The sequence below is a fragment of the Danio rerio genome, chromosome 22 (assembly GCF_052040795.2).
Source record: "Danio rerio strain M-AB ecotype USA chromosome 22, GRCz13ab, whole genome shotgun sequence".
NCBI lineage: Eukaryota > Metazoa > Chordata > Actinopteri > Cypriniformes > Danionidae > Danio > Danio rerio.
In genome coordinates, this window is record NC_141042.1 from 10435001 (window position 1) to 10459209 (window position 24209).

The 24209-nt window shown below is 35.3% G+C and overlaps 3 protein-coding genes and 2 long non-coding RNA genes across 14 annotated transcripts in view; 2 read left to right on the forward strand and 3 right to left on the reverse strand.

The window, feature by feature from the left end:
* Positions 1–5285, forward strand: part of LOC147838437 (uncharacterized) — a 9145-nt gene extending 3860 nt beyond the window's left edge. Inside the window, exons 2-3 of the long non-coding RNA XR_015521729.1 lie at positions 1007–2548; positions 2863–5285. This is a non-coding gene — a long non-coding RNA (uncharacterized LOC147838437). The remainder of the gene's footprint in view (positions 1–1006; positions 2549–2862) is intronic.
* znf990 (zinc finger protein 990) overlaps positions 1–8837 on the reverse strand; it is a 10341-nt gene extending 1504 nt beyond the window's left edge. The window contains exons 1-4 of one of the 2 annotated variants that reach the window (XM_087303214.1): positions 8745–8837; positions 7329–7472; positions 5025–6884; positions 1253–1384 (exon numbers count right to left, since the gene is read on the reverse strand). In XM_087303214.1, the coding sequence (XP_087159340.1) occupies positions 1377–1384; positions 5025–6884; positions 7329–7383 (1923 nt within the window). In that variant the 5' untranslated portion in view covers positions 7384–7472; positions 8745–8837 and the 3' untranslated portion in view covers positions 1253–1376. 2 annotated transcript variants of the gene reach the window in all.
* On the reverse strand, positions 4504–8837 carry LOC147838438 (uncharacterized). Of its 3 annotated transcripts, XM_087303931.1 has the most exons (5): positions 8745–8837; positions 8279–8656; positions 7329–8226; positions 5025–6884; positions 4504–4826 (listed from the first exon to the last, which is right to left on the reverse strand). In XM_087303931.1, exons 3-5 carry the CDS (start codon positions 7381–7383, stop codon positions 4804–4806), a joined length of 1938 nt encoding a protein of 645 aa, XP_087160057.1. In that variant the 5' UTR covers positions 7384–8226; positions 8279–8656; positions 8745–8837; the 3' UTR covers positions 4504–4803. The 3 variants fall into 3 exon arrangements, with proteins under 3 accessions (XP_087160057.1, XP_087160055.1, XP_087160056.1); XM_087303929.1 differs by lacking the exon at positions 8279–8656 and having other exon boundaries at positions 7329–7472; XM_087303930.1 differs by having other exon boundaries at positions 7329–8656.
* A 421-nt stretch (positions 8838–9258) lies between these two features.
* si:dkey-253d23.8 lies at positions 9259–23600 on the reverse strand. 7 transcript variants are annotated; one of them, XM_087303924.1, is made up of 7 exons: positions 23317–23543; positions 22702–22805; positions 21476–21549; positions 14933–15101; positions 13478–13628; positions 9766–11713; positions 9259–9558 (listed from the first exon to the last, which is right to left on the reverse strand). In XM_087303924.1, exons 5-7 carry the CDS (start codon positions 13530–13532, stop codon positions 9420–9422), a joined length of 2142 nt encoding a protein of 713 aa, XP_087160050.1. In that variant the 5' UTR covers positions 13533–13628; positions 14933–15101; positions 21476–21549; positions 22702–22805; positions 23317–23543; the 3' UTR covers positions 9259–9419. The 7 variants fall into 7 exon arrangements, 5 of the variants coding, with proteins under 5 accessions (XP_087160050.1, XP_087160052.1, XP_087160051.1 ...); XM_087303926.1 differs by lacking the exon at positions 14933–15101 and having other exon boundaries at positions 23523–23600; XM_087303925.1 differs by lacking the exon at positions 14933–15101.
* Positions 17062–20270, forward strand: LOC147838439 (uncharacterized). Its single transcript, XR_015521721.1, has 2 exons — positions 17062–18193; positions 18588–20270. It is a non-coding gene; the product is annotated as an uncharacterized LOC147838439 (long non-coding RNA).
* Positions 23601–24209: the final 609 nt, after the last annotated feature.

Here is a 24209-nt window from a genome sequence, read left to right on the forward strand (position 1 = left end):
TTAGGAAACCCCTTCCCACATTGATCACATAAGAAAGGGTTCTCTCCAAAGTGAGTTTTCATGTGTGCTGTAAAATCTCCTGTATTGCTGAAACCTTCCCCACACTCAGCACAAGTGTACAGCATATTCCCAGAGTGGGTTTTCAAGTGACTGTTAAGGGTTTCCTTTCTGCTGAAACTCCTCCCACAATGATCGCACGTGTACGGCTTCTCTCCAGTGTGGATTCTCATGTGGATGTTTAAACTTTTTCTCTGTCTGAAAGTCTTCTCGCACTGATCACACTTGTGTGGCTTTTCTCCACGGTGGATCATCTCATGTATTCGTTGACACTGTAATGATTTGAACCCCTTGCCACAGTGTGAACATTTGAAAGGTTTTTCTGTAGCGTGAGCTGTGTGGTGGATTTTTAATTGACTGAATGTGAAAAAGCTCTTGCCACACTTGGAGCAGACGTGATTCTTCACAGCGCTGTGTAATTTCCGGTGTTTTTTTAATGTATTTGCATAAAGAAAACTCCTCCCACATAGATCACACATGAAGGGCTTCTCTCCGCTGTGAAATTTCATGTGTGCGGCTAAATTTCTCTTATCTGTGAAAGTCCTGTCACACTGATCACAATTGTACACCGTTTCCTCAGTGTGGACGTTTATGTTATTTGTAACTTCTACGGTGAAAATTTCATCACATTGATCAGATGTGTGTGGCTTCACCTCTGTATGAATCTTCATGTGAAGATTTAGACTTTCCTCGCATGAGAAAGTGTTTGTGCAGTGAAGGCATGTGAAACATGGATTGTCTTTTCTTATCGTTGAGATACTGTGAAGGTTTTCTTCTGTTTTGATGTGATGGTTCTCTCCCCTTTTAATCAGATCTTCAATCTCCCTGTTCTTATTTAACAAGTCTAAAATGAAAGTAAAAGTTAAAACAGGCTTCAGAAAGTTAGAAATAATAAAGACAAAAAAATTAGATGTCACAAAACAACATCCTAATAATCATTTTACATTAGCTATCTTTTCATTTGACCCCACCATTTTTGAACAACTCAAACTCATTATTTTTACAAAAAGGAAATGTTAGCACATACAGTACAATAAATAAAATAATTTTCGCAAATATGAACATTTGCACATGTTCATTTAAATTGTTGGATTTTATGGGAAATATTTGTTGTAAATAAAAACTGTAGCTAATGAGTTAATGCTAGTTTTGGTAAAAGACAGAATCAAGAATAATCACCAACCTATTTGTTCTTCAGTATCTTCCTGTTTTATTGTGCAGACTCCTGAATCACTCATGTTCTCACAGTTCTCTCACAAACTTTGATTCACTTCTTGGTTGATGGGAATGTTTCAGCATTTACTGGTGAAGCTTCACAGTTAAAGAACTGCCAAAATAAAACAGAAATCTGTTATCAACTTTATAGTAATTACTTGTATAATTTACAAATTAAAGGATAATAAAAGACAGCTCTCTGCAGAAAAAGTGCCCAATGTCATGCACTCCAGCACCAAGACTGTTGATACAGTGGTTGCACAGCAACACAAAACCACAGTATATTGGTCTTTTAATAAAGTCAATTTAGAGACAGAAAATTAATAAAAAACCATAAATCTAAAAGCTAATTATTTCATCTGAGTGATAGTGAATGCAATGATGGCAAAAAAAAAAAAAAAGAACACTTACCACATGAATGTATTTGACAGTTTTACAGATATTTTACATACTGATTTGGCAAATCAGTAAAGATAAACTGTACTTCATTTTTATAACACCTTTGTTGCTTGTAGTGCACTGATGTTTCTTTAAATGTTTTTACTTCTCGTAAGAGACCACTGAACTTTTACCACATTTTTCATTCGTTTTTAATAACTAGCATTTGTTCCTTGTTTCTGCATGACTCAATTATTTTATTGCACATTTGCATTACTGTGTAATGTTCAAAATGACATTTGTTTCTTTCTTCTTATTGTACTGTGACCGTGTATTTTGTTTCTCTTTTGAATGGATTATATTGTTGGTTTATCTTTGGTCCACCTTTCCACCCACTGCATTAATTAAAAACTATACACTGCATTTTCATGTATAGTTATACCTGACACAATTTATAAATAATGTACACGGTTTGTCCAAGATCAGAATGAGGCTGAGGTGAGACAATCAATAATTTTATGCTACTTGTAACAAACACATTTTCAATTATTATTTTAATTATATTAAGTAAAAATGATTTTATTTAAATAAATGCATTAACGTAATTAAATACATGACCAGTGCTCATCACATGGGGTCCTTCTGTAGCCATGACAGCTTGCCTGATTTCCGTCAAAAGTGTGAGTGGGAGAATATTTGTTGGTGGTGGCCAGCTCCTAATTCTCTATGCAGGAAAAACTGATAAACCTTTTTTGAGCTTCTAAATAAGTTGTAGTTGAGTTCTGGTAGAGATTGTCTTGGTAGTCTAGCTCTTGCCTGTCTGATATCTGTGCATTCCAGCTCCGTTGCGGGACAGTTACAACTATGGTCCCAAACTCCCCAGATCCAGATTACTGAGGTAAAGTTGGTTTTATATTTGTTCAGTGACAACTTGTTACATGCTCCCTATAATGTTCACAATGGTACTTTGAATATTAGGTCTGAAATCTTATGCAAGTATGACTTTAAAAACAACATTAGCACCATTTATTTGACTGTGAGTGTGAACAATGTCATAGTTTGATAGTCAGTGGCTGCTAATATGATTTCCCTAATTATAATTTGCAAAGAATACTTTTCTGAAATTATATTATAAAGGAGAAAGTCTAATTGTGTGATGATAAAACCAACTTTACCTTAATGTCCAGACTTGCTATCTGGGATTGGTCTGAGGTAAATACAAATAAAAACATGACCAATTTCGTTTATGTAAAAGATTTTCAATCTGGGTAATGGCCAGAACTCAAGCAGAAATCACCTAAACGGCCCCTTAAGTTATAACGGGTTAATTCATTTTAACATTAATTTCTCACACGGTTGGTTTCTGCTTGGCTAAATGTCTGTTTCAGTCAGCAGAAGCCTGAAAAGACGCTCAAACTGCACTTACACTAGGTGGAAACAACAAGGAAAACACCCTGTACATTACGTTTTTAACGAGTGTTTTATCATTGTAAAATATAAATGAAAAACAAATTACCTCAGCCTTGAAGACCCAACGTTACCCTGTGATTTGCTTTTTTATTTTTCCCCGAAGAGTTCCCCGAGACTTCCTTGTTTATTTTAAGAGCGGCAGCTCGCAGATACATAAATGCATTAGCGCCACCTATCGCTATGTAGATTATATTCCAATACAGCCTGTTTAAAAAACGATGTGACGTGAACGTTCTAGCGCTAAAATGGAATATGGAAGACTTCTTCCAGTTCCAATCTGCAAATCATTTGAATTAGAAAGAGAAGTTTATGGACCATTTATGTTACACTACACCAGGGGTCACCAACCTCTTGAAACTGAGAGCTACTTCTTCTACTGATTATTGTGAAGGGCTTCCAACCAGTTTGATACACACTTCCTAAATTACAAATTTTCTCAATTTAATTTAAATTATATGTTGTTATTATTAATAATTAATGATATTCATCAATGTGAAGACACTGATCATGATAATGATTTCTCACAATAGTTGTCAACATAGATTTAACTAGGTAGAAAACAGAAATATCAATATGCAACACTTTGATTGTCTAAAATTGTTTTTTAAAGTTTTTTTAAATATGACTTTACTGTCATTAACAAATTTTACACCAATGCAGGTGTGATTTTAAAAGAATAGCTTCAAAAAATACAATTTTAAAAATACATCCTGCTCACAGACTGTTTTCTCTCTTGCCTTCCGGCAGGCGCTTCAGGCTCCCCCGGACAAAAACCAGCAGACTGAGGAACAGCTTTTTCCCCAGAGCTGTCTCCCTTTTGAACTCTGTCCCTCACTGACTCTTTTGCCCCCAATACACCCCTCACTCTTCACTAACTTATACTACTCACAATCAGTGCACTGTTTAACATTTGCACATATTCATTGCACTACATTGCACTGATTCATTTATTTGAACTGTACATACCCACTGCACATGGACATTTGTAATTATGTACACACCCACTGTACATATACATTAGTAATTGTGTTTATCTATCTGCATACTTCTGAATAGCAACCTGTACATATATTAATTTATTGTAAATCTCTGTTCATAGCTAATAGAATATATAATGTTCATAGTACATGTATCTGTAAATATCACTATAGTTTTTCTATAACTGCACTTTATAACTTATACCTGTATCCTGGACTTGCTGCTATTGCACTGTTGGTTAGACCTAAACTGCATTTCATTGCCTTGAACTTGTACATGTGTAATGACAATAAAGCTGATCTCATCTATTCTAATCTAGAACAGTTAAGCTGGTAGATTGTGGTATTGATTTCGATTTTGTCTCTCATTCTTTGAAGCTAGATAATTAAATGAGCAAGCAAGGTATTTATTTGCAGTTTATCACATTATTATTATTTATTTGCATGAATTATCTGCAAGGCAGCCACTAGACTGTCATCCAAATCTTTCTTGTTGACATCCATGGGCTCACCTTTAATTTCAAATCTAGCGGACACATTACAGAAAACAAAAAAGTAAACTTCTGTATAATCCCCTTACAACATTGTACCAATGAAGAGCTTACTTTGTGTCAGTCAAACTATTTCCACACATTGCTTTATATTTTGGCAAAAAGTAATTTGATTTAGAGGCTTTTCAATAGATTCTTGTCTGTCTGAATATTTTTCACAGCAGTTGGTGCATTGAACCTGCAAGAGATTGGTCAGTTCAGCTTCAAGACACACGCTCAAAAACAGAAATGATTTTCTTAATACTAAACATTGAGAATGGGTAAAAATCTGAATCAATGACAAAAGCTGATGATGAACAAAAAATTCATAAGTCAATTATCAAAATAATCAGCTCTGCACAACATCATAATACATACAGGATCAAAACTCACTCACTGTGCTTGTGGATCTTTGCATGTATTTTCAGGTATTGTAACCGCTTGAATCTTTTGTCACAGAGTGAACATTCATAAGGCGTTTCTGTAGTGTGAACTGACTGGTGATCTTTAAGGGCACTATCTGTATAGAAAGTCTTGCCACACTCAGAGCAAGCATGATCCTTCACACCGCTGTGCCTTTTCTGGTGTATTTTTAATGCAGTTTTATATCGATAACTCTTCCCACACAAATAACACACGTATGGCCTCTCATCTGTATGAACTTTTCGGTGGTCCCTCAGCATACTTGGCTTAAAAAAGCTTTTGTCGCACTGGTTACATTTATAGATTCTCTCTCTAGAATGACTCAGAAGATGACCTTTAAAAACATCGTATCTTCTGAAACTTTTCCCACACTGATCACATTTGTGCAGATTCTCTCCGGTGTGGAGTTTTATGTGATTAGCAAGGCTGTCCCTTCTGGCAAACCTCGCCTCGCAATGATCACATGTGAACGGCTTCTCTCCGGTGTGGATTTTCAAGTGATTAGCAAGATTTAGTTTTGTGACAAAACCGATCCCACACTGCTCACATGTGAACGGCTTCTCTCCGGTGTGGATTTTCATGTGATAAGTAAGACTCCATTTTGTGGCAAAACCCGCCCCGCACTGATCACATTTGTGTGGCTTCTCTTTAGATTGTTTTTCAATGTGTACATCTAGATCTCTGTTATGTCTCTTCCCATATGGATCACAGGAGTACGGCTTTTCTCCAGTGTGGGTCTTCTCATGTCTTTTCAGAGTCTGCGGTAACTTAAATGCCTTGTCACAGTGTGAACATTTATGAGGTCTTTCTGTAGAGTGAGCTTTTTCATGTATTTTTAAATACGCATTTATCAAAAAACTCTTGCCACACGTGGAGCAAACATGATCCTTCACACCTTTGTGTATGTTTTTGTGTTTTTTTAACGCAGTTTTATTATTAAACCCCTTCCCACATTGATCACATAAGAAAGGGTTCTCTCCAAAGTGAGTTTGCATTTGCGCAGTAAAATCTCCTGTACTGTTGAAACCCTCTGCATACTGAGGATGAATGTACAGCATATTCCCAGAGTGGGTTTGCAAGTGACTGTTAAGGGTTTCCTTTCTGCTGAAACTCCTCCCACAATGATCGCACGTGTACGGCTTCTCTCCAGTGTGGATTCTCATGTGGATGTTTAAACTTTTTCTCTGTCTGAAAGTCTTCTCGCACTGATCACACTTGTGTGGCTTTTCTCCACTGTGGATCATCTCATGTATTCGTTGACACTGTAATGATTTCAACCCCTTGCCACAGTGTGAACATTTGAAAGGTTTTTCTGTAGCGTGAGCTGTGTGGTGGATTTTTAATTGACTATATGTGAAAAAGCTCTTGCCACACTTGGAGCAGACGTGATTCTTCACAGCGCTGTGTAATTTCCGGTGCTTTTTTAATGTATTTGCATAAAGAAAACTCCTCCCACATAAATCACACATGAAGGGCTTCTCTCCGCTGTGAAATTTCATGTGTGCGGCTAAATTTCTCTTATCTGTGAAAGTCCTGTCACACTGATCACAATTGTACACCGTTTCCTCAGCGTGGACTTTCATGTTATCTGTAATTTCTACAGTGAAAATCTCATCACATTGATCAGATGTGTGTGGCTTCACCTCTGTATGAATCTTCATGTGAAGATTTAGACTTTCCTCGCATGAGAAAGTATTTGTGCACTGAAGGCATGTGAAACATGGATTGTCTTCCCTTATCGATGAAATACTGTGAAGGTTTTCTTCTGTTTTGATGTGATGGTTCTCTCCCCTTTTAATCAGATCTTCAATCTCCTTGTTCTCATTTAACAAGTCTAAAATGAAAGCAAAAGTAAAACAGGCTTCAAAAAGTTAGAAATATTAAAGACAAGAAAATGAGACGTCACAAAACAACATCCTAATAATCATTACTAGTTATTTCAGTTGACCCCACCATTTCTGAACAACTCAAACACATATTTTTTTTACAAAAAGCTTGTTACAAAAATGTTAGCGCCTACAATACAATAAATAAAATGGATAATGTCCTGACTTAATATTTGCTAATATGAACATTTCCATGCGTTCATTTGAATTTGGTACATTGATGGATTACAGTCAAAAACAATGTGTTTGTAATAATAACTAGTCAATCAGTAGCTTTGCTAAATTATTTATAAGTATTATTTATAAGCTGAATAATGAGACTGAATTTTGTGAGAAATCTTTGTTGCAAATAAAAACTTTGTAAAAAGACAGAATCTAGAGTAATCACCAACCTATTTGTTCTTCAGTATCTTCCTGTTTTATTGTGCAGGTTCCTGAATCACTCATGTTCTCACTGTTCTCTCACAAACTTTGATTCACTTCTTGGTTGATGGGAATGTTTCAGCATTTATTGGTGAAGCTTCACAGTTGGAGAACTGCCAAAATAAAACAGAAATCTGTTACCAACTTTATAGTAATGTGAAGATTGGTTCCTGTTTATAAAGTCAGCTCTGTGCAGAAAAAGTTCCCAATGTCATGCGCTCCAGCACCAAGACTGTTGATACAGTAGTTGCACAGCAACACAAAAGCACAATATATTGCTCTTTTATAAAGTCACGGTGCTGTGCGCCTCTTGTTTTCAGAATTAAAAATCGTGTTCCACCTCCAACCACCAACCTTACGTTCATCATCACTAATGTCATTTTTCTTCATCTTTTGTTTCAATGGTATAATGAGTGGCTAATGAGTGGATGTGGGTGAGGGTGGATGGATGAGAAGAACACCGTCTGACAAATCATGAGGCAGGCTTTATAATAAGGAACATTGTTCATATTAGTAAATGTATTTACTATCTTGAACAATGAGTACGTTTACTTAGACACTAATAATCCAATTATACAATTCACTATACATTGCATTTTCATAGTTAATTTGTTAGTTATACCTGACACAATTTATGAATAATATACAGGGTTTTTCCAAGATCAAAATGAGGCTGAGGTGAGGCAATCAATATTTTTTTGCTACTTGTAACAATTTTTTAACATTTTCAATAATAATTTTTATCAAGTAAAATATAAATTTATTTATGCAAAATGTATTTACGTGTGCTCATCACTTGGGGTCTGTCTGTAGCTGTGACTGTTTGCCTGATTTCTGTCAAAAGGTGGAGTGGGACAATATTTGTTGCTGTGGTGTCCACCTCCTAATTATCTATGCAGGAAAAACTCTGATAGATAACGTTTTTTGAGCTTCTAAATAAGTTGTGGCTGAGTTCTGGTTTAGATTGTGATGTTAATCTAGCTGATATCTGTGCATTCCAGCTCTGTTGCGGGACAGTTACGACAAACGTTATGGGCCGAATCTCACCAGATCCAGATTTACTATCTGGGATTGGTTTTAAGAGAACACAAAAGAAAACATGACCAACTTTTTTATGTAAAAGATTTTCAAGCTGGGTAATAGCCAAACCCAAGCACTAATCATCTAAACAGCCTCTTAAGTTAAAACAGGTTAACGTTAATTAATTTGAATAATTTCTCACACGGTAGGTTTCTTCTAGGCTAATTGTCCATTTCAGTCAGCAGAAGCCTGAAAAGACGCTCAAATTGCACTTATACTAGGCAGAACAACAGAGAAAACAACATGTACATTACATTTCAAAGAGTGTTTTTAGAATCGCAAAATATACATGAAAAACAAATTACCTCAGATTTGAGGACTCAACGTTACTCTGCAATAACAAAGTCCCTTGCCTTTGGTCTTCGCTGGACAGACGGTTCCTTGCGACTTCCTCGTTTAGTTTAAGAGCGGCAGATCGCAAATACATAAGTATAATGGCGCCATCTATCGCTAGGTAGATAATTTGATTGAAATACTGCCTGCAGCTGGATATTATTGGTTGAAAACTGGTTAAAAACGCAGTGACGTGAACGTTCTAAAATGGAATATGGAAAACTTCTTCCAGATCCAATCTGCAAATCATTTAAATGAGAAAGAGAAGTTTATGAAACATTTTTGCTACACTACACCTTATAATAGTGAATTATTTAGAAAATCATGATTTAAAGTCTCTAAACAGGCTAAAACAAAAAATAAAAATAAGTAAATATATTTTCTTGGTGTGTAGGTGTGTGTGATGTATAGTAAAACTGGCAGATTCTGGTATAGATTTCCAGCTTGTCTCTAATTCTTGAAAGCTGAAAAAAATAAATGAGTAAATAAGATATTTATTTGCTTTATTAAGGGCTGAATTATCTGCAAGGTAACCACTAAACTTTTATCCAAATGTTTCTCATTGACATCCATGGGCTTCCCTTTAATTTCAAACTCTTGAGACACATTGAAAAAAAAATGTAAACAAATGCAACACTGCATATAAATCAGGAATCTTTTTCATTTGGTATTGTTAGCTCAATAAAACTCATTTTAAACTCATTTATGTTCTCACAGTCAAGCAAAAGCATTTCTGTGTTATTCTTGTCTGTCTGAACATTTTTCACAGCAGTTGGTGCATTGAACCTGCAAGAGATTGGTCAGTTCAGCTTCCTCAACAAGACACAAGCTCAAAAACAGAAATGATTTTCTTAATACTAAACATTGAGAATGGGTAAACATCTGAATCAATGACTAAAGCTGATGAATAATAATCATTTTATATCTCAATTATCAAAATAATCAGCTCTGCACAACATCATACTAATACGTACAGGATCAGAACTCACTCACTGTTTGTGGACCTTCACATGTATTTTCAGATATTGTAACCGCTTGAATCTTTTGTCACAGTATGAACATTCATAAGGCGTTTCTGTAGTGTGAACTGACTGGTGACCTTTTAGTGCACTAGCAGAATAGAAAGACTTCCCACACTCAGAGCAAGCATGATCTTTTACCCCGCTGTGCCTTTTCTGGTGTGATTTTAATCCACTCGTATAACGAAAACTCCTCCCACACAAATAACACACGTATGGCCTCTCATCTGTATGAACTTTTCGGTGTTCCCTCAGAAAACTTGGCCTGAAAAAGCTTTTATCACACTGTTTACATTTATAGATTCTCTCTCTACTATGAGTCAGCAGATGATCCTTTAAAACACTCAATCTTCTGAAACTTTTCCCACACTGATCACATTTGTGCAGATTCTCTCCGGTGTGGATCTTCTTGTGATTAGCAAGGCTTTCCCTTCTGGCAAAACTCGCCTCGCAGCGATCACATGTGAACGGCTTCTCTCCGGTATGGATCGTGCTGTGTGTGTCTAGACCTTCTTTATTTCTGAAACTCTTCCCGCACTGATCACACGTGTACGGATGTTCTCCTTTGTGAATCTTCTCATGTGTTTTCAGATATTGTGACAATTTAAATGCCTTTTCACAGTATGAACACTTATAGGGCGCTTCTGTAGTGTGAACTGACTGGTGCACCTTTAAAGCATTATTTGTAAAAAATGTCTTGCCACACTTGGAGCAAACACGATCCCTCAAACCTCGGTGTATTTTCTTATGCATATTTAAGGAGGCCATTTTATTAAAACTCTTCCCGCACTGATCACACGCGTGCGGCTTTTCCCCACTGTGGATCTTTTCATGCAGTTTTACATATTCTTGCCGTTTGAAACTTTTCTCACAGTGTGAACATTTATAAGGCGTTTCAGAAGTGTGAATAGTTTGGTGCACCTTTAATGCATTTTTTGTGAAAAAACTCCTGCCACATTTAGTGCAAACGTAATCCCTCACACCGCTGTGTCTTTTTTGATGTCTTTTAAATGCACTTGCATTGCGAAAACTCTTTCCACATTGATCACATGTGTACGCCTGGTCTCCGCTGTGAGCTTTCATGTGTGCGCTATAACTTCCAAAATTTGTGAAGGTCCTGTCACACGGAGCACAGGTGTACAGCCTATCCCCAGTGTGGATTTTCATGTGAACTTTAAGGCAATCCTTTCTAGAAAAACTCCTTTGACAAAGATCACACGTGTACAGCTTCTCTCCAGTGTGGATTCTCATGTGTAAATCTACATTTTTCTTCAGTCTGAAAGTCTTCTCGCACTGATCGCACTTGTGTGGCTTTTCTCTACGGTGGATCATCTCATGTATTCGTTGACACTGTAATGATTTGAACGCCTTGCCACAGTCAGGGCATTTGAAAGGTTTTTCTGTAGCGTGAGCTGTGTGGTGGATTTTTAATTGACTGAATGTGAAAAAGCTCTTGCCACACTTGGAGCAGACGTGATTCTTCACAGCGCTGTGTAATGTCCGGTGTTTTTTTAATGTACCTGTATAAAGAAAACTCTTCCCACATAAATCACACATGAAGGGCTTCTCTCCGCTGTGAAATTTCATGTGTGCGGCTAAATTTCTCTTATGTGTGAAAGTCCTGTCACACTGATCACAATTGTGCACCGTTTCATCAGCGTGGACCTTTATATTATCTGTAATTTCTGTTTTGGAAATCTTCTCATGTTGATTAGATGTGTGTGGCTTCACTTCTTTATGAATCTTAATGTGAAGATTAAGACTTTCCACACATGAGAAAGTGTTTGCACACATAGGGCATGTGAAACATGGATTGTCTTCCCTTATTGATGAAATACTGTCAAGGTTTTCTTCTGTTTTGATGTGATGTTTCTCTCCACTTTTAATCAGCTCTTCAATCTCTTTTTTCTCTTTTAACGAGTCTAAAATGAAAGTAAAAGAAAGAAATGTGAGAGAAATCTTAACCCCGACCTTTTGTAAAACTTCTGAAAAACAGATTTTTACAAGTAGTACATGATGTGGATTTATATAGCACATTTTATCGTGTAAAATGCTGTGGCAAACTTTAGCAAAGCAAAATTAACAGTACAATAGACAAAGTTGAGCATTTCCTGACGTAATATTAGCAAATATCAACATTTTAAAGCACTCATTTGAATAAGGGACATTAATCAATCATCATTTCTGTAGTAAAAGCTACTAAATAATAGACGTGGGATGATAACCAGTTTCAAGGTTTAACGCAGTTTGGAAAAGTCAGGGTTTGAAAATCGCCTAAATTTTCTGTTATACCGTTCCTAAGGTATACGTTTTATAATGTGTGTTTTTTTAAAACGTGTTGTAAGTAAATCCTTGTTTTTAAAACTAACAAAGAGACCTGGGGTCTGTTCTTCGTACGTGGATTACTCAGTTAGCTGGATTTGGTTATTGACAATTTGACACGATCCAGGTTAATATGATGGTTATTTGATGCTTCATAAAAGTTGCAGACGCCTTTACCAATTTCAAAATGCTTTTGTAAACATCCAATTATTTTTTATACGGATTAAAAAACCGGCTACAATAATACTAATATAATAAGGAAAATCCGCTCTAACTGTAAAACTAAATAAATTGCTCTTGACACATTAAAGGGCCATGCTAGCAGCCCACAACAAGGTGGAAAGTTATTGCGTATCATATTTAACAAACCGTTTACTACGGTGGCCGGGAAGTGCAAAACAACATTACAAAGTTTGAAACACTTTTACAAAGCTCGAGACAAATTAACATTTTGAAAAACATTTTTACCTATCATCAGACACAATTACATAGGAAAAACTATTTTACAAAGGACGAAACTAATTTACATTTTAGAAAACAAATTAACAAGACGCAAAACACTTTTACAAATCCCAAAACAAATTTACAATTACAGATTCCCTACGGAAAGGGAATGTACCACACTCCGGAAGTGACGTAGGATGTACCACACACTGCTAGTGAACCGGAATGTAACACACACACTGGAAAATATCAATAATATCCAGCTCGTGTGTGACTTTGTAGACAGGTTTTCACAAGTCTACAGCTATAAAAATCATGGTTTGACTAACTGCGATAAAACATATTAGAGCTATTCTGAGAAAATGTAATTTAGCTCACATGGATAATTGAATATTATTCAGATGATGTAATTACACTGCTCGATAGATCAGTCCTTCACAACACATGCAGCGATCTCAGATCAGTTCATCCAGACATTTTAATCTGATTCACGAACTTGTTTGAAGAACCAAATTAGTGAGAGATCAGTTATCAAGATGAACAGATCCAGGATCTGCCAAATCATCTCAGATCATTTCAGCAAGGTATGAAGAACAGACCCCTGAAGGCAATGATTTATTTTGTTATTCAGCCAGACACGTTTACTGTTCCAAAATATTATAAATATTTTCTAAAATAAAATGTATTTTGTTAAATGGGGGAAAAGTTTAGATACCCAGACATTTAAAAAGAACCAATTTTAGATCAGTAATCACAGGACCGTAATACTATGAAACCGTGATATTTTTATTCAAGGTTATCATAACGTCAAAAACTTATACCGGCCCATGGCTGCTAAATAAGTATGTTTGAATTGTGAACTGATATAAACATCTGAAAAAAAAAATCAGGTAAAAAATTAAATAAAATAAATCACCAACCTATTTGTTCTTCCGTATCTTCCTGTTTTATTGTGCAGGCTCCTGGATCACTCATGTTCTCTCACAAAATTTGCTTCACTTCTTGGTTGGTGGAAATATTTCAGCATTTACTGGTAAAGCTTTACTGCAGGAGGACTGCTGTATAAATGAACTGCCAAAATAAAACACATAAATCAATTAGATTACTTATGGCACTGTGAAATTGTCCGTGAATTGGTTCTTTTGGATAACATTTTTTATTACTATATTATAATATTTGCATAAGTCGAATCTACAGACATTTTGCTTTAACTATTATTTTGCTTGCAACTAAGTAATATATTTAACCAGATTCACTCCCTGTGGAGGATGTAGATGCTGTTCTAGATTGTGAAAAAAATAGACCTTTATTGATTTAATCACTGACAGTCCTGTGTCTTCTGAAAGAATAATATAGATTGTAAGGAAACAATTGTAACTGATCTTTTAATTGTTTTTAATATTACTGTGAATTTTTGAGACAAAAGTAAAAAAAAAAAAAATCAAACAAAGGAAAGTTACAATGCCAAACTTGTTACTGTTACAGATAGGGTACTAGGAGACTTTTATGTCAGGAGTATTTTTCACACTTCAGGTGTATTAGAATAATTCTTGCATACAACATTATAACAACTAAACTCTTACTCCAGTGTTTGCTGTGAACTACAGTAAACAGTAGTTGTAAAAAGCACTCTTACTCTAGCACTAAATCTCTGAGCATACTATAATACTTTGCATAAATATAATTTTAATATAATTATAATATATAATGCAAAATAACATCAACAATTGGGATTGTGTAATGTAAAAGTTATAATATATATAACCCAATCATAGATACCCTAAACGGCTTATTAAGTTTAACAGGTTATTGAATTAAACATTAGTTCCTCAATTAATTTTCATTAAGTTCTGCAAACCTCAATATATAATTCTGTAAGCAGACATGGTGGTGATGGATGCTTTTGTTTTGATTTTGTCCTCAACAATTTCCTTACAACTAAACAACACAGTTTACAGAAAAGCTGAAGTGACATTATGTTAAACTTGCCTCTGTGTGAACTCTTTGGTACAGTTATTGAAATAAAATATTATTTAAGCTTTTTTTCCTCTGTACTTTTCCCAATAAAAATATGGATGTTCCTGATATTTATTGCATCCTACAAAATGCCTCAATGTTTATGGAATTTGAGTTGTATATAACACAAACTTTCAAGTACAAACCGCATGGCCCAATGCAGATCAGCCATTATATATATATATATATATATATATATATATATATATATATATATATATATATATATATATATATATATATACACACACACACACACACACACACACACACACACACACATATGTGTGTATATTATATCCATCCATGCACTCTAAGGCAAGAAAAACAATCATATACATAAAGCAAGCGTGACTAACCCTGTTCCTGGAGATCGACCTTCCTGCAGATTTCAGTTGCAACCCATATCAAACACGCCTGCCTGTAATTATCAAGTGCTGTCCAGGTCCTAATTAATTGGTTTAGTTGTGTTTGATCTGGGTTGGAGCTGTAGGGATGGTATCCAGTTTGACCCAAAGAATGACCAGTCTGTCAGATGAAGAAGAGCCGGAGTCAGAGATTCAAATAAATTAAGTTTACTTGAAGATAGTTTGCAGTTTTATCAGCAGAAGCCAGCTTCAACACTCGCAATGAGTTCCTAGGCTGCTCTGCTTACAATCACCAATCAATAACAATTATACTCTCACACAACGTCATTAACTGCGTCATACATATAGGTGTTCTAACCTGATTGGTTTAAACACAGATAGAACAAAAAGAAAATTTCCACGTGGGGTTCGTGCAAATATTCTGAATAATATCTTAAGCATAAACGTCAGACATCCCTTAGACTGATTAGAGCTGACTCCAGACCTGTGAAAAGGATCAACAATCAAAACACACTTAAAGTACAGTCTGTTTCTTATCCAAGGCTGAGTGTACTTTCTGCCATCTTTATCGAAACTGGTTGAAAACCAGTATAATCTACATTCAGGCAGTCAAATCCGTAATGCACAAAGTCTATCTTGAATAAAAAAAAGAATCACTTTAAGAGAATTAACCATAAAAATAGCAAAATCACTTTAGACATTTTAGACAGTATTAACTCATAAAAATAACAATAGAAACAGTTTCTTCCAGTGCTCAGTCCTTATTTCCTCTCAAGGTCTCTTAGACCTCTGACCTAGTTTGGTGGCTACTGAAAGTAGTTATAAAGAGTTCTTATATTAAGTAATGTGTTAACTTATTCATTAGTTAAAATCAATTCAAAGGTAAATACTCATTCAAATAATCAAATAATTATATTTAACAAAACAAATTATGAGAAACAGGATAATGAAAAGGATAAACATTGGTCCATCATGAGACAGATTGGAAAGCAGAAATCAGAATCCTTCAAAGCTAAACTTTGCAGGAAGGTCGATCTCCAGGAACATGGTTGAGCACCACTGATATAAAATATTTAGTTTGTTTCATACCTTCATCCTTTATTAAGTTAGTTATGTATCTCTTTAAGTCGTTATTACAATAACTTAATTTTAAACATAACTTAATGATAAAACACTACAATAAAAACAAAATGTTAAATTTTTAATTAAATTTGTTATTTGAAGACTCATTAACGTCAGTTTAGCAACATTTACTAAAGTTTAACCATGTAATTTCAAGTAAAACCGTTGTCATACAAATAGTATTTATTGTGTGGAGGGTAGAAAACATCTATTACAGTTTTACTACCACAAAAAAAAGGGGTTTCATCTGCGTTAGACTGAAATAACATATTCACATGATTTTTACATATAAATCATAATTATCTTTAACATTTCAAATTTTCCTTACAAGAAATTAAACGTAACGTTACCTCAGTTCGTATAATCTCGATTCAAACGGTTTTAATAGCGCTTTCCGAAGCTACAAACGGTTTCAGACGGCAGAAAAATTTCACAAGCAGAACTTAATTACACAAAACAGAAAAGACCGATTATTGTGTTAAAAAAAGCTATAATTCCCTTACCTCAGCAGACCTCACTATCTGAATGAAACGGCGCGCTGGTTGTGACGTCATCGCCGCGAGCCGAAGTAAAGGGGTTGCATCCTAAATCTATTAGATTAAAAAGTATCTGACAAAAAAATGTGGGTTAAAACACTAAGCAAAAATGACTTGGCTACAGATTACATTCATGCTAAATAAAGTGTACTTTCTTTCAGCGACTGCTAATGAGTTGTAAAAAAAATTATTACAACTTCTCTAACAAAAACATTAAATCATTCATTTTCCTTAGGGTCTTTATTCATCTGGGGTCACCACAGCCAACTTATCTTTGGACTGTGGGAGAAACTGGAGCACCCTGAGGAAACCAACATGCAAACTCCACACAGGAATGCCAACTGACTCAGCCTGGACTCAAACCAGCATTCTTAGAGACAAGACCATTCAGAGTGGTAAAGAATTGCCATTTCTGCAGAACATTTTTAGCCATCCAGACTGGACAAATAATAAATACATATTATACTTGGAGTAGAAAAATGGCTTTATTTTTCAGGATTTACAAATAAAGAAGTACACTTTAATCAAACACATGAAACTGACTGCAAAATGGATACAAGCAATAGATGTTTAACCTTGTGGAGCCTCACGAGCTTCTTTTCCAAACGTTACAAAACATACATAACCTAAATATTTCATCATAACGTACACAGTCAAAATTTGTACAATTTACTGCATTGATCAAATTAAACATCAACAAAGAAATCAAACATTGTTGTATTCATGCCTCATTAACATGTTACACATATAAATCATATCAACATTATTTAGATAGCTCATATTACATCTAATGCTACAAAACCACTGATCTGTCATTAACCATACATAGTTCGCCTCACTTCCAGCCTGGATTGTGTGTACATTTAATGCATTGTTAAACATTTTGAACATATAAATCCTAACCAATAAACTTTACACACTTAAACCTTGCTGGGATACCTTGTATTACATTTAAGGCTACAAAACGGAAACAGATCCATTATTAACCATATGTGGTTTGCCTCACTTCCCGTCGGGACCGTGTAGTCTGAATTGTGTGTCCAGAAAAGTGTATGGGTCATCAGGTGGATAGTAGCTCACTTTTGCAGTTTGGTAATCCAAAAAGGTTCATCTACCAATCAGAAGTAAGATTGCTGACCTGATCTTTCTACAGTTGGTCAAGTCAGCACTTCATTCAGTCTCTTAAACAGTGTCTTGTTCAGGCACTTACAGACACTGCATGTGAGCTAGCTGCAATGTTGTAGTACACAGAATTAAAAATTATTAATAATAATTAGAGTTAACAATTTATTCCTGAAACTAAAACAACATCCGTTCTTGTCTAAAAACAGCTCAGGTTAACTTTTTGATTCACTTCAAATTTTGGCTTTAGTATACCATCATACCCAGCCCTAATTAAAAAAATATAATGAAGAAAAATTGTATACAAGTATGTTAAACCTTTTGATACATCATCTTATAACCTCGAAAATATCAAATGTACTCCATTGATCAACCTAAATATCAATCTAATCAAATATTTGCATGCAATTTAGCCACTCCCACTTACTTTCAAGTCACGGTATACACAGAATAAAAAAAAATAAATTACAGTGTGTGTAATGGAAATTCATTTTAGATAAACATGTGTAGTGGAAACTTACAGTAGAAACAGCGGAGCACCTGATGCACGTACAGAATGGGCCTTATTAGGATTTGACCTTGCAAGCAGTACAAACTAGATAGAACAGTGAACATACTTTGCTTCAGTGTCTCATTCTGTAGAAACTGTCGTCAGAATGGGCAGTATTAGGGTTTGACCTTGTAAGCAGTAAAAACCAGATAAAAGGGTGAACACACTTGACTTCAGTGTCTCACTCTGCAGAAACTGTTGTTGCTGTATGACTGTGACCTTCTTTGCAAAGAATAAAACTTTAAAAAGACATTCCGAGTAAGACTTTGTTTCTTGACCAAAGAGAGCGCCTCTTTAAAGAAAATTGCCACTACAGTGTGCTAATGATGATCACCATCATATGCAGCTCTAATTAGAATAATATAATGAAGTAAAATTATATACAGGCACATTCAATCGTCGAGCTGATGTGAACTTTAGACTTGAACCTGAAGATCTCCAAGTGACTACGTTTACATGGACATCAATAATGGAATTATTTGCCTTAATCTAAGTAAGACAATAATATGATTAAGGCATTTACATGAGTTGCTTTTTGAATGTTCCTTTCATGATCCCATTTACATGTTATAGCACGTAATTCGAATAACATAATTGCGTCACCACACTACACATATTTCCTCCGGAGTTTCTTGTAATTTCGGGTGTTTCATTTTTAATTTGTTGACTTTAACTGCAGTTTGGCACTTCCACTTTCATTTAGGAATGGTTCATGCTTGCCCCCTGCGACAAACGAGATATTAGATGAGAGTATGAACTGCAGGAATGGTGTTGTTTTTTTTATTTATTTGATACCGCATGCCGTATGGGAATAAAAACCCTCCGCATTTTGCGATGTAGGTGTCTGTGGTCCTTCACTGACACGGTTGGTGCAGAGAATAGTGTCAAACAGCCGTGTCTCTATAGACTATCCTGTCACAAAACACAGCAAAAATCCTACACAATGGTAATAGTTTGATTAAAGGGATTTCATGTCTGTACTGCACTTGAATAATGTGACTAAAATCACTGTTACCACTAAAGTTTATCATTATTTTTGTTTTATATTGCATTGCATGTGTCTTTTTCATTGTCCCGTGTTTTTTTTATCCTATAGGCTCCCATTCCAGCATGATTTGTGCTCTGATTGGCTGCTGGTCCCGAAAGCTTATTTAAAAAGGAGCTTCCGGCAGGGTTCGGGGAGCTTATTTGTGTTGCGAAGGTTGTTGGGAGTGGAGCACCTGGATTTCCCTTACCCCTTCGGCTGACGACCAACATTCAATCTTGTTACTATTGTTCATACGTTCAACTTCTTTTGAGAGTATTTTTAACTATGTTTATGTTTAGGAAGAAAATATTTTTAGGTAATTTAGTTAATTTACTTAATAGATTCTTCTGTTTGTTATTTGGCCTGTGGCAACCCTGAAGAGATGCTCATTTAAAATTAGTACTTTTTTCTATAGTAAATCTATTCAATTACGCTTAACTGAGTGTTCGAGTTTGGTTGTTGACCGAAGGGGATCTTTTGCATTAGGTTTTTGTTTTGTTTGGGAAATCCACCACCCCAACACATTTTTTTTGTTTGTTTTTTTGTTTGTTTATTATGCCCATGTTGTTTCCCCTAAATTTGGGGTGTGATAATCTGCATCTGATTTCTGTTTAGTTTGATTATGACCTTAATTGACCTTATTCTAAAATGCGGAAGTGCGCCTGTTTTTGCGATTGTTTTAGAACTTCTGATACAGTTGCATATGGGAAAAATTACTAGGAATAATAAACGGCAGAAAACAGCCAAACTACTTGCTCTACAAACAAATGTTTGCATTACTATACAGACCAACTAAAATAATATAATAAGAAAATATCAGTTTGCACATCAAGCAGCATAACGAGCAGTTTTTAACGTCTAAAAATGAATGGAAGTGAATGAGACCGGAAGTCTCGAGCCAAAGAGATTCCAATGGCTGCGCTGCTCATCTGCAAAGAATAAGGTGAATAGGATTAATCTAAAAAAAATATATAATATTTAAAAAAAAATAAATAAATAAAAAAAAAAAAAAAATCGCTGTTTACATGGTAGACTCTTAATCAAAGATTTCTTAATCATATTAAAATCGAGTTATGGGTGTCCATGTAAATGTACTCAATGAGGTCTCTTATCCTATTGCCAATTAGGACAAATTAACGGTGACGAAGCAGATTTTATTGAGTCATGTTTGGTAATGCCGAGTTGCATCCAATCAATGATTTCTTGACGATTGACCTTTTAAAGAGTGACTTCTTGCTCTGACTTCATACATTTTTTCTTCTCATGTCTTTTCAGCTGAACAGATTGACTGAATCCCCTGTCACAGCGTGAACACTTATACGGCTTCTCTCCAGTGTGGACCCTCTCGTGCTTTAACAGATCTGACATCTGATTACATCCCTTGTCGCAGTATGAACACTTGAAAGGTTTTTCTCCAGTGTGGATCCGCTCATGTTTTTTCAAAGTAGACGATCGACTGAAGTTCTTGTCGCAGTGCGAACACTTGTACGGCTTCTCTCCGGTGTGGAGCCTCTGATGCAGTTTCACTTCGCTATCTGTAACAAAAGTCTTCCCGCAAACAAAGCACACTTGATTCTTCACGCCGCTGTGTCTTATCTGGTGCACATTGAAATTATAGCGATGGCGAAAACTCATTCCGCACAGGGAACACGTGTAAGGCTTCACTTTTAAATGAATTTTCTTGTGCTCATTCAGATTACTTATTGTACTAAACGCACTACCGCACTCATCACACACAAACGGTTTTTCAGTAGAATGACTAAGCAGATGCGATTTGAGCTTTTTAAGAGAAGCAAAATTCTTTCCGCACTGATCACAAGTGTGCGGTTTCTCTTCAGAGTGGATTGCTTTGTGAGATTCGAGGGTGGTTTTCAGTGTGAATTTCTTCCCGCACTGATCGCACGTGTGCAGATTCTCTCCGGTGTGGATGTTTTTGTGCACATTAAGGACACTTTTTCTTGTGAAACCCTTCCCGCACTGATCACATACATGCGGCTTTCCAGAGTGAAATTTCATGTGAGTGTCCATGCGCTTTTGTTTTAAAGTAGTCCACCCACACAGATCACATTGGTATGTCTTTTGTTCGGGATTTTCCTCATGCTCCATCATGTTTTCGTTTTGCACACTGAATGCAGATGTTCAGTTTTGGGGAAAAGATGAAGGAAGGAAAGACTCACATCAGCTTTGACATCATGATGTTTCTCCTCTTCTTAGCTCAGTTGTTAACTCTCCTCATTGTCGTCTATCTAGTCTGCAGAGAAACAAGAAGAACAATGAGGGCTGTGCAATAAGACGATTTGTGTTTGTGGCTGATTAAATTGTCTCCATGGTCTGCATTTGAAGAAATGTTGTAGCATCACGCTACAGCACACATTGTACACTGCATGACAAAAGTCTCGTCACTGAAGTTTTAGGAATAACAAATAATAACTTGACTTATATTTGAATTTCAAGAACCTAAGTTTGTTTTTAAGTACGTTCCAGGTCTAATATGTCTAAAATTTAGGCTTTGAAATACTTTCACAAAGTGTCGGAATCCTGAGTAAAACTGTCAAAACCACATAAGGTTTTTCATGCAAACACTTTTCGTTATGTATAAAGTGAACATATAGAGTTAAGAGAAAATTGAATGTGTGATTCTAATTTAAATGTGTGCAGGTCTAAAAATGACAGCAAGCAAATAGGCTTAACATACTGCTGCTTGTCATTAAGGGATAGCACACCCAAATATTTTATTGTGTCAATATTTGCTCACTCTAACGAGGTGTTAATTTCTTGCGTTAAGCGCAAAATCAGATTTATTGAAAAATGTGGGTGAATGTGAAAAAAGTTGCAGGCTGTTGATAGCAGGAAACCTTATTATGGATGTCAGTGGGCATTACCAATTGCTGAGTTTCCCACATTCTTGAAAATAACTTACGTTCATCTGAAAGAAAGGAACGCATTTACGTTTAAAACAACTTTAGAGTGATTAAACTATTACAATATTTTTGGGGGGGTCAGTAATCCTTTTAATGTTAAAACTATCTACATATTTTAGGATGTTTTCATCTAATTTCTAAAACACTATTGCTAAATATACCTACTGTACCTGAAAAATGAAACAGTTTGTTTGTATATTACATGTATTTGTAAATTTGCATTGTACAGCTTACATAGGCTCCAGAAATCCAACTGATAAAATGTTGGCTTTACTACGATATTTGTTCAAATGCAGGCTGTGGAGACATTTTAATTTGCCACAAAAAAAGCACATTTAAAAACAACAAACTTTTTTGGAATTAGGTTTGGAATTAACGTGAACTTTGAACTTAAAATGGTATGTTGGGACATTCATGGTTTTACAGTCTATTATAGCCTGTTCTTTAGAATATTTTATAATTAATAAAAAATAAACACCAACCTCTTATTTTTTGGATGCTTTGTGATTCTTTTCAGGATTCTAGATCATTTGTGCCCTCAAAACCTTTTTACTTCACTTGTGAGAGTTCTAGCAGAAGCAAAGATCTGCAAAAAAGTCAAAATGCAACTGCAATTATTTTTCAAAGCTTCACACCTACTTGTTCATTACCCATTACTGTTTACATTTTGTTCCCCAGAGAAATAATTTGCAGATTTTATTGCACTCATTTGTGAGTTTCTTTGAACAAAGGTGTCTGCTAAATAATAAAATGCGAAGATTACCACTTCAAAACGTTTTGGTCTGTTATCTTCATTCACATTTACTCTGACTTTAAAAATCACAGAGTGAGAGGTATATATTCAATGCTGAAATAATCAGACACAATAAAAATTGTTAAATAGTAAATTGATAAAGCAAAATTGATATAAGGCACAATAGCCTTGTTGTTAAATAACTAACGTTACAGTTTAACCATGTGATTTGTAATAAAACCGTTGTCAAACAATGGCAGCTAATTTGGAGAAAAACAGCTACAACTTTTACGACTACTAAACAACAGCTAATTTACCTAAGGGTTTTCATAGATATTTAAGCTTTTTGCACATTATGTCTTACCTTACAACAAAGAAGCGAGTTTTTGTTGTAGTAAACGTACAGTAACCATGTTTTGACGTACTGTTTACTATTATATAATCGAGGTTTGTATAATCTCCGTATTAACGGTTTCAATATGCAGACAAATAGTTAATGACCTAATTGAACAAAAGAGAAAGGACAAAACAGCAGTTATCATGTAAATAAAAGCCACAACGCTATCTCACCCCAGCAGACCTCAACTGACTGAAACGGCGCGCTGATTGTGACGTCACCGTCAGGAGACGGAGTGGGGGCTGCATCCTGAATCTAACAGCATCTGATAAGGTTATATCGGAGTTTTTAAAAGTAGGCGAAATTACTTGGTTATAAACTACATTCACGCTGAATAGAATGTACTTGTAGTCGTTGCTATTTATATCATAAAACTCCTGCAGTCATAACTAACTCCGCTTCTAAAAGTAGACAATATTTGTGTAGTTAACTTTAGACATCATAAACGCGTATTTTCATCAGATAATTTTAAAGAACTAACGTACACTGAATAAATAATTGTTTGCAATGTACACTTGTACACCAACAGAAGAGAACTAAACATTCACATTTTATAGGGGAGATACACACATTAACATTTTAGGCAGACAAAATGTTAACGACCTATCTACTTTAAGTAAACATACTAATTAACTTATCACTGCGATAATAACAATAATAAAACAAATATTTATTATATAAATCAATAAAACAAATCTAATATATATTTGTTGCATCTGCCCTCCCCCTTGATGTTGCTATGTTGGTATAGGCGGGCGGGCTGAACCAAGAATAAAGTCTCAACTTTGCGAATTTCTGATCCCTTTACTAATCAAGACGGACAAATATATGTAAGTATATTTTGATAACAAAATATGTTG

Coding starts and splice junctions, on each gene's coding strand:
- LOC147838438 (XM_087303929.1), bottom strand. CDS start 7,383: ATGAGTGATTCAGGAACCTGCACAATAAAACAGGAAGATACTGAAGAA. Junction 6,885..7,328: donor AGATACTGAAGAACAAATAG/GTTGGTGATTAC, acceptor CTTTCATTTTAG/ACTTGTTAAATGAGAACAAG. Junction 4,827..5,024: donor TGCAAAGATCCACAAGCACA/GTGAGTGAGTTT, acceptor AATCTCTTGCAG/GTTCAATGCACCAACTGCTG.
- si:dkey-253d23.8 (XM_087303926.1), bottom strand. CDS start 13,532: ATGAGTGATCCAGGAGCCTGCACAATAAAACAGGAAGATACGGAAGAA. Junction 11,714..13,477: donor AGATACGGAAGAACAAATAG/GTTGGTGATTTA, acceptor CTTTCATTTTAG/ACTCGTTAAAAGAGAAAAAA. Junction 9,559..9,765: donor CATGTGAAGGTCCACAAACA/GTGAGTGAGTTC, acceptor AATCTCTTGCAG/GTTCAATGCACCAACTGCTG.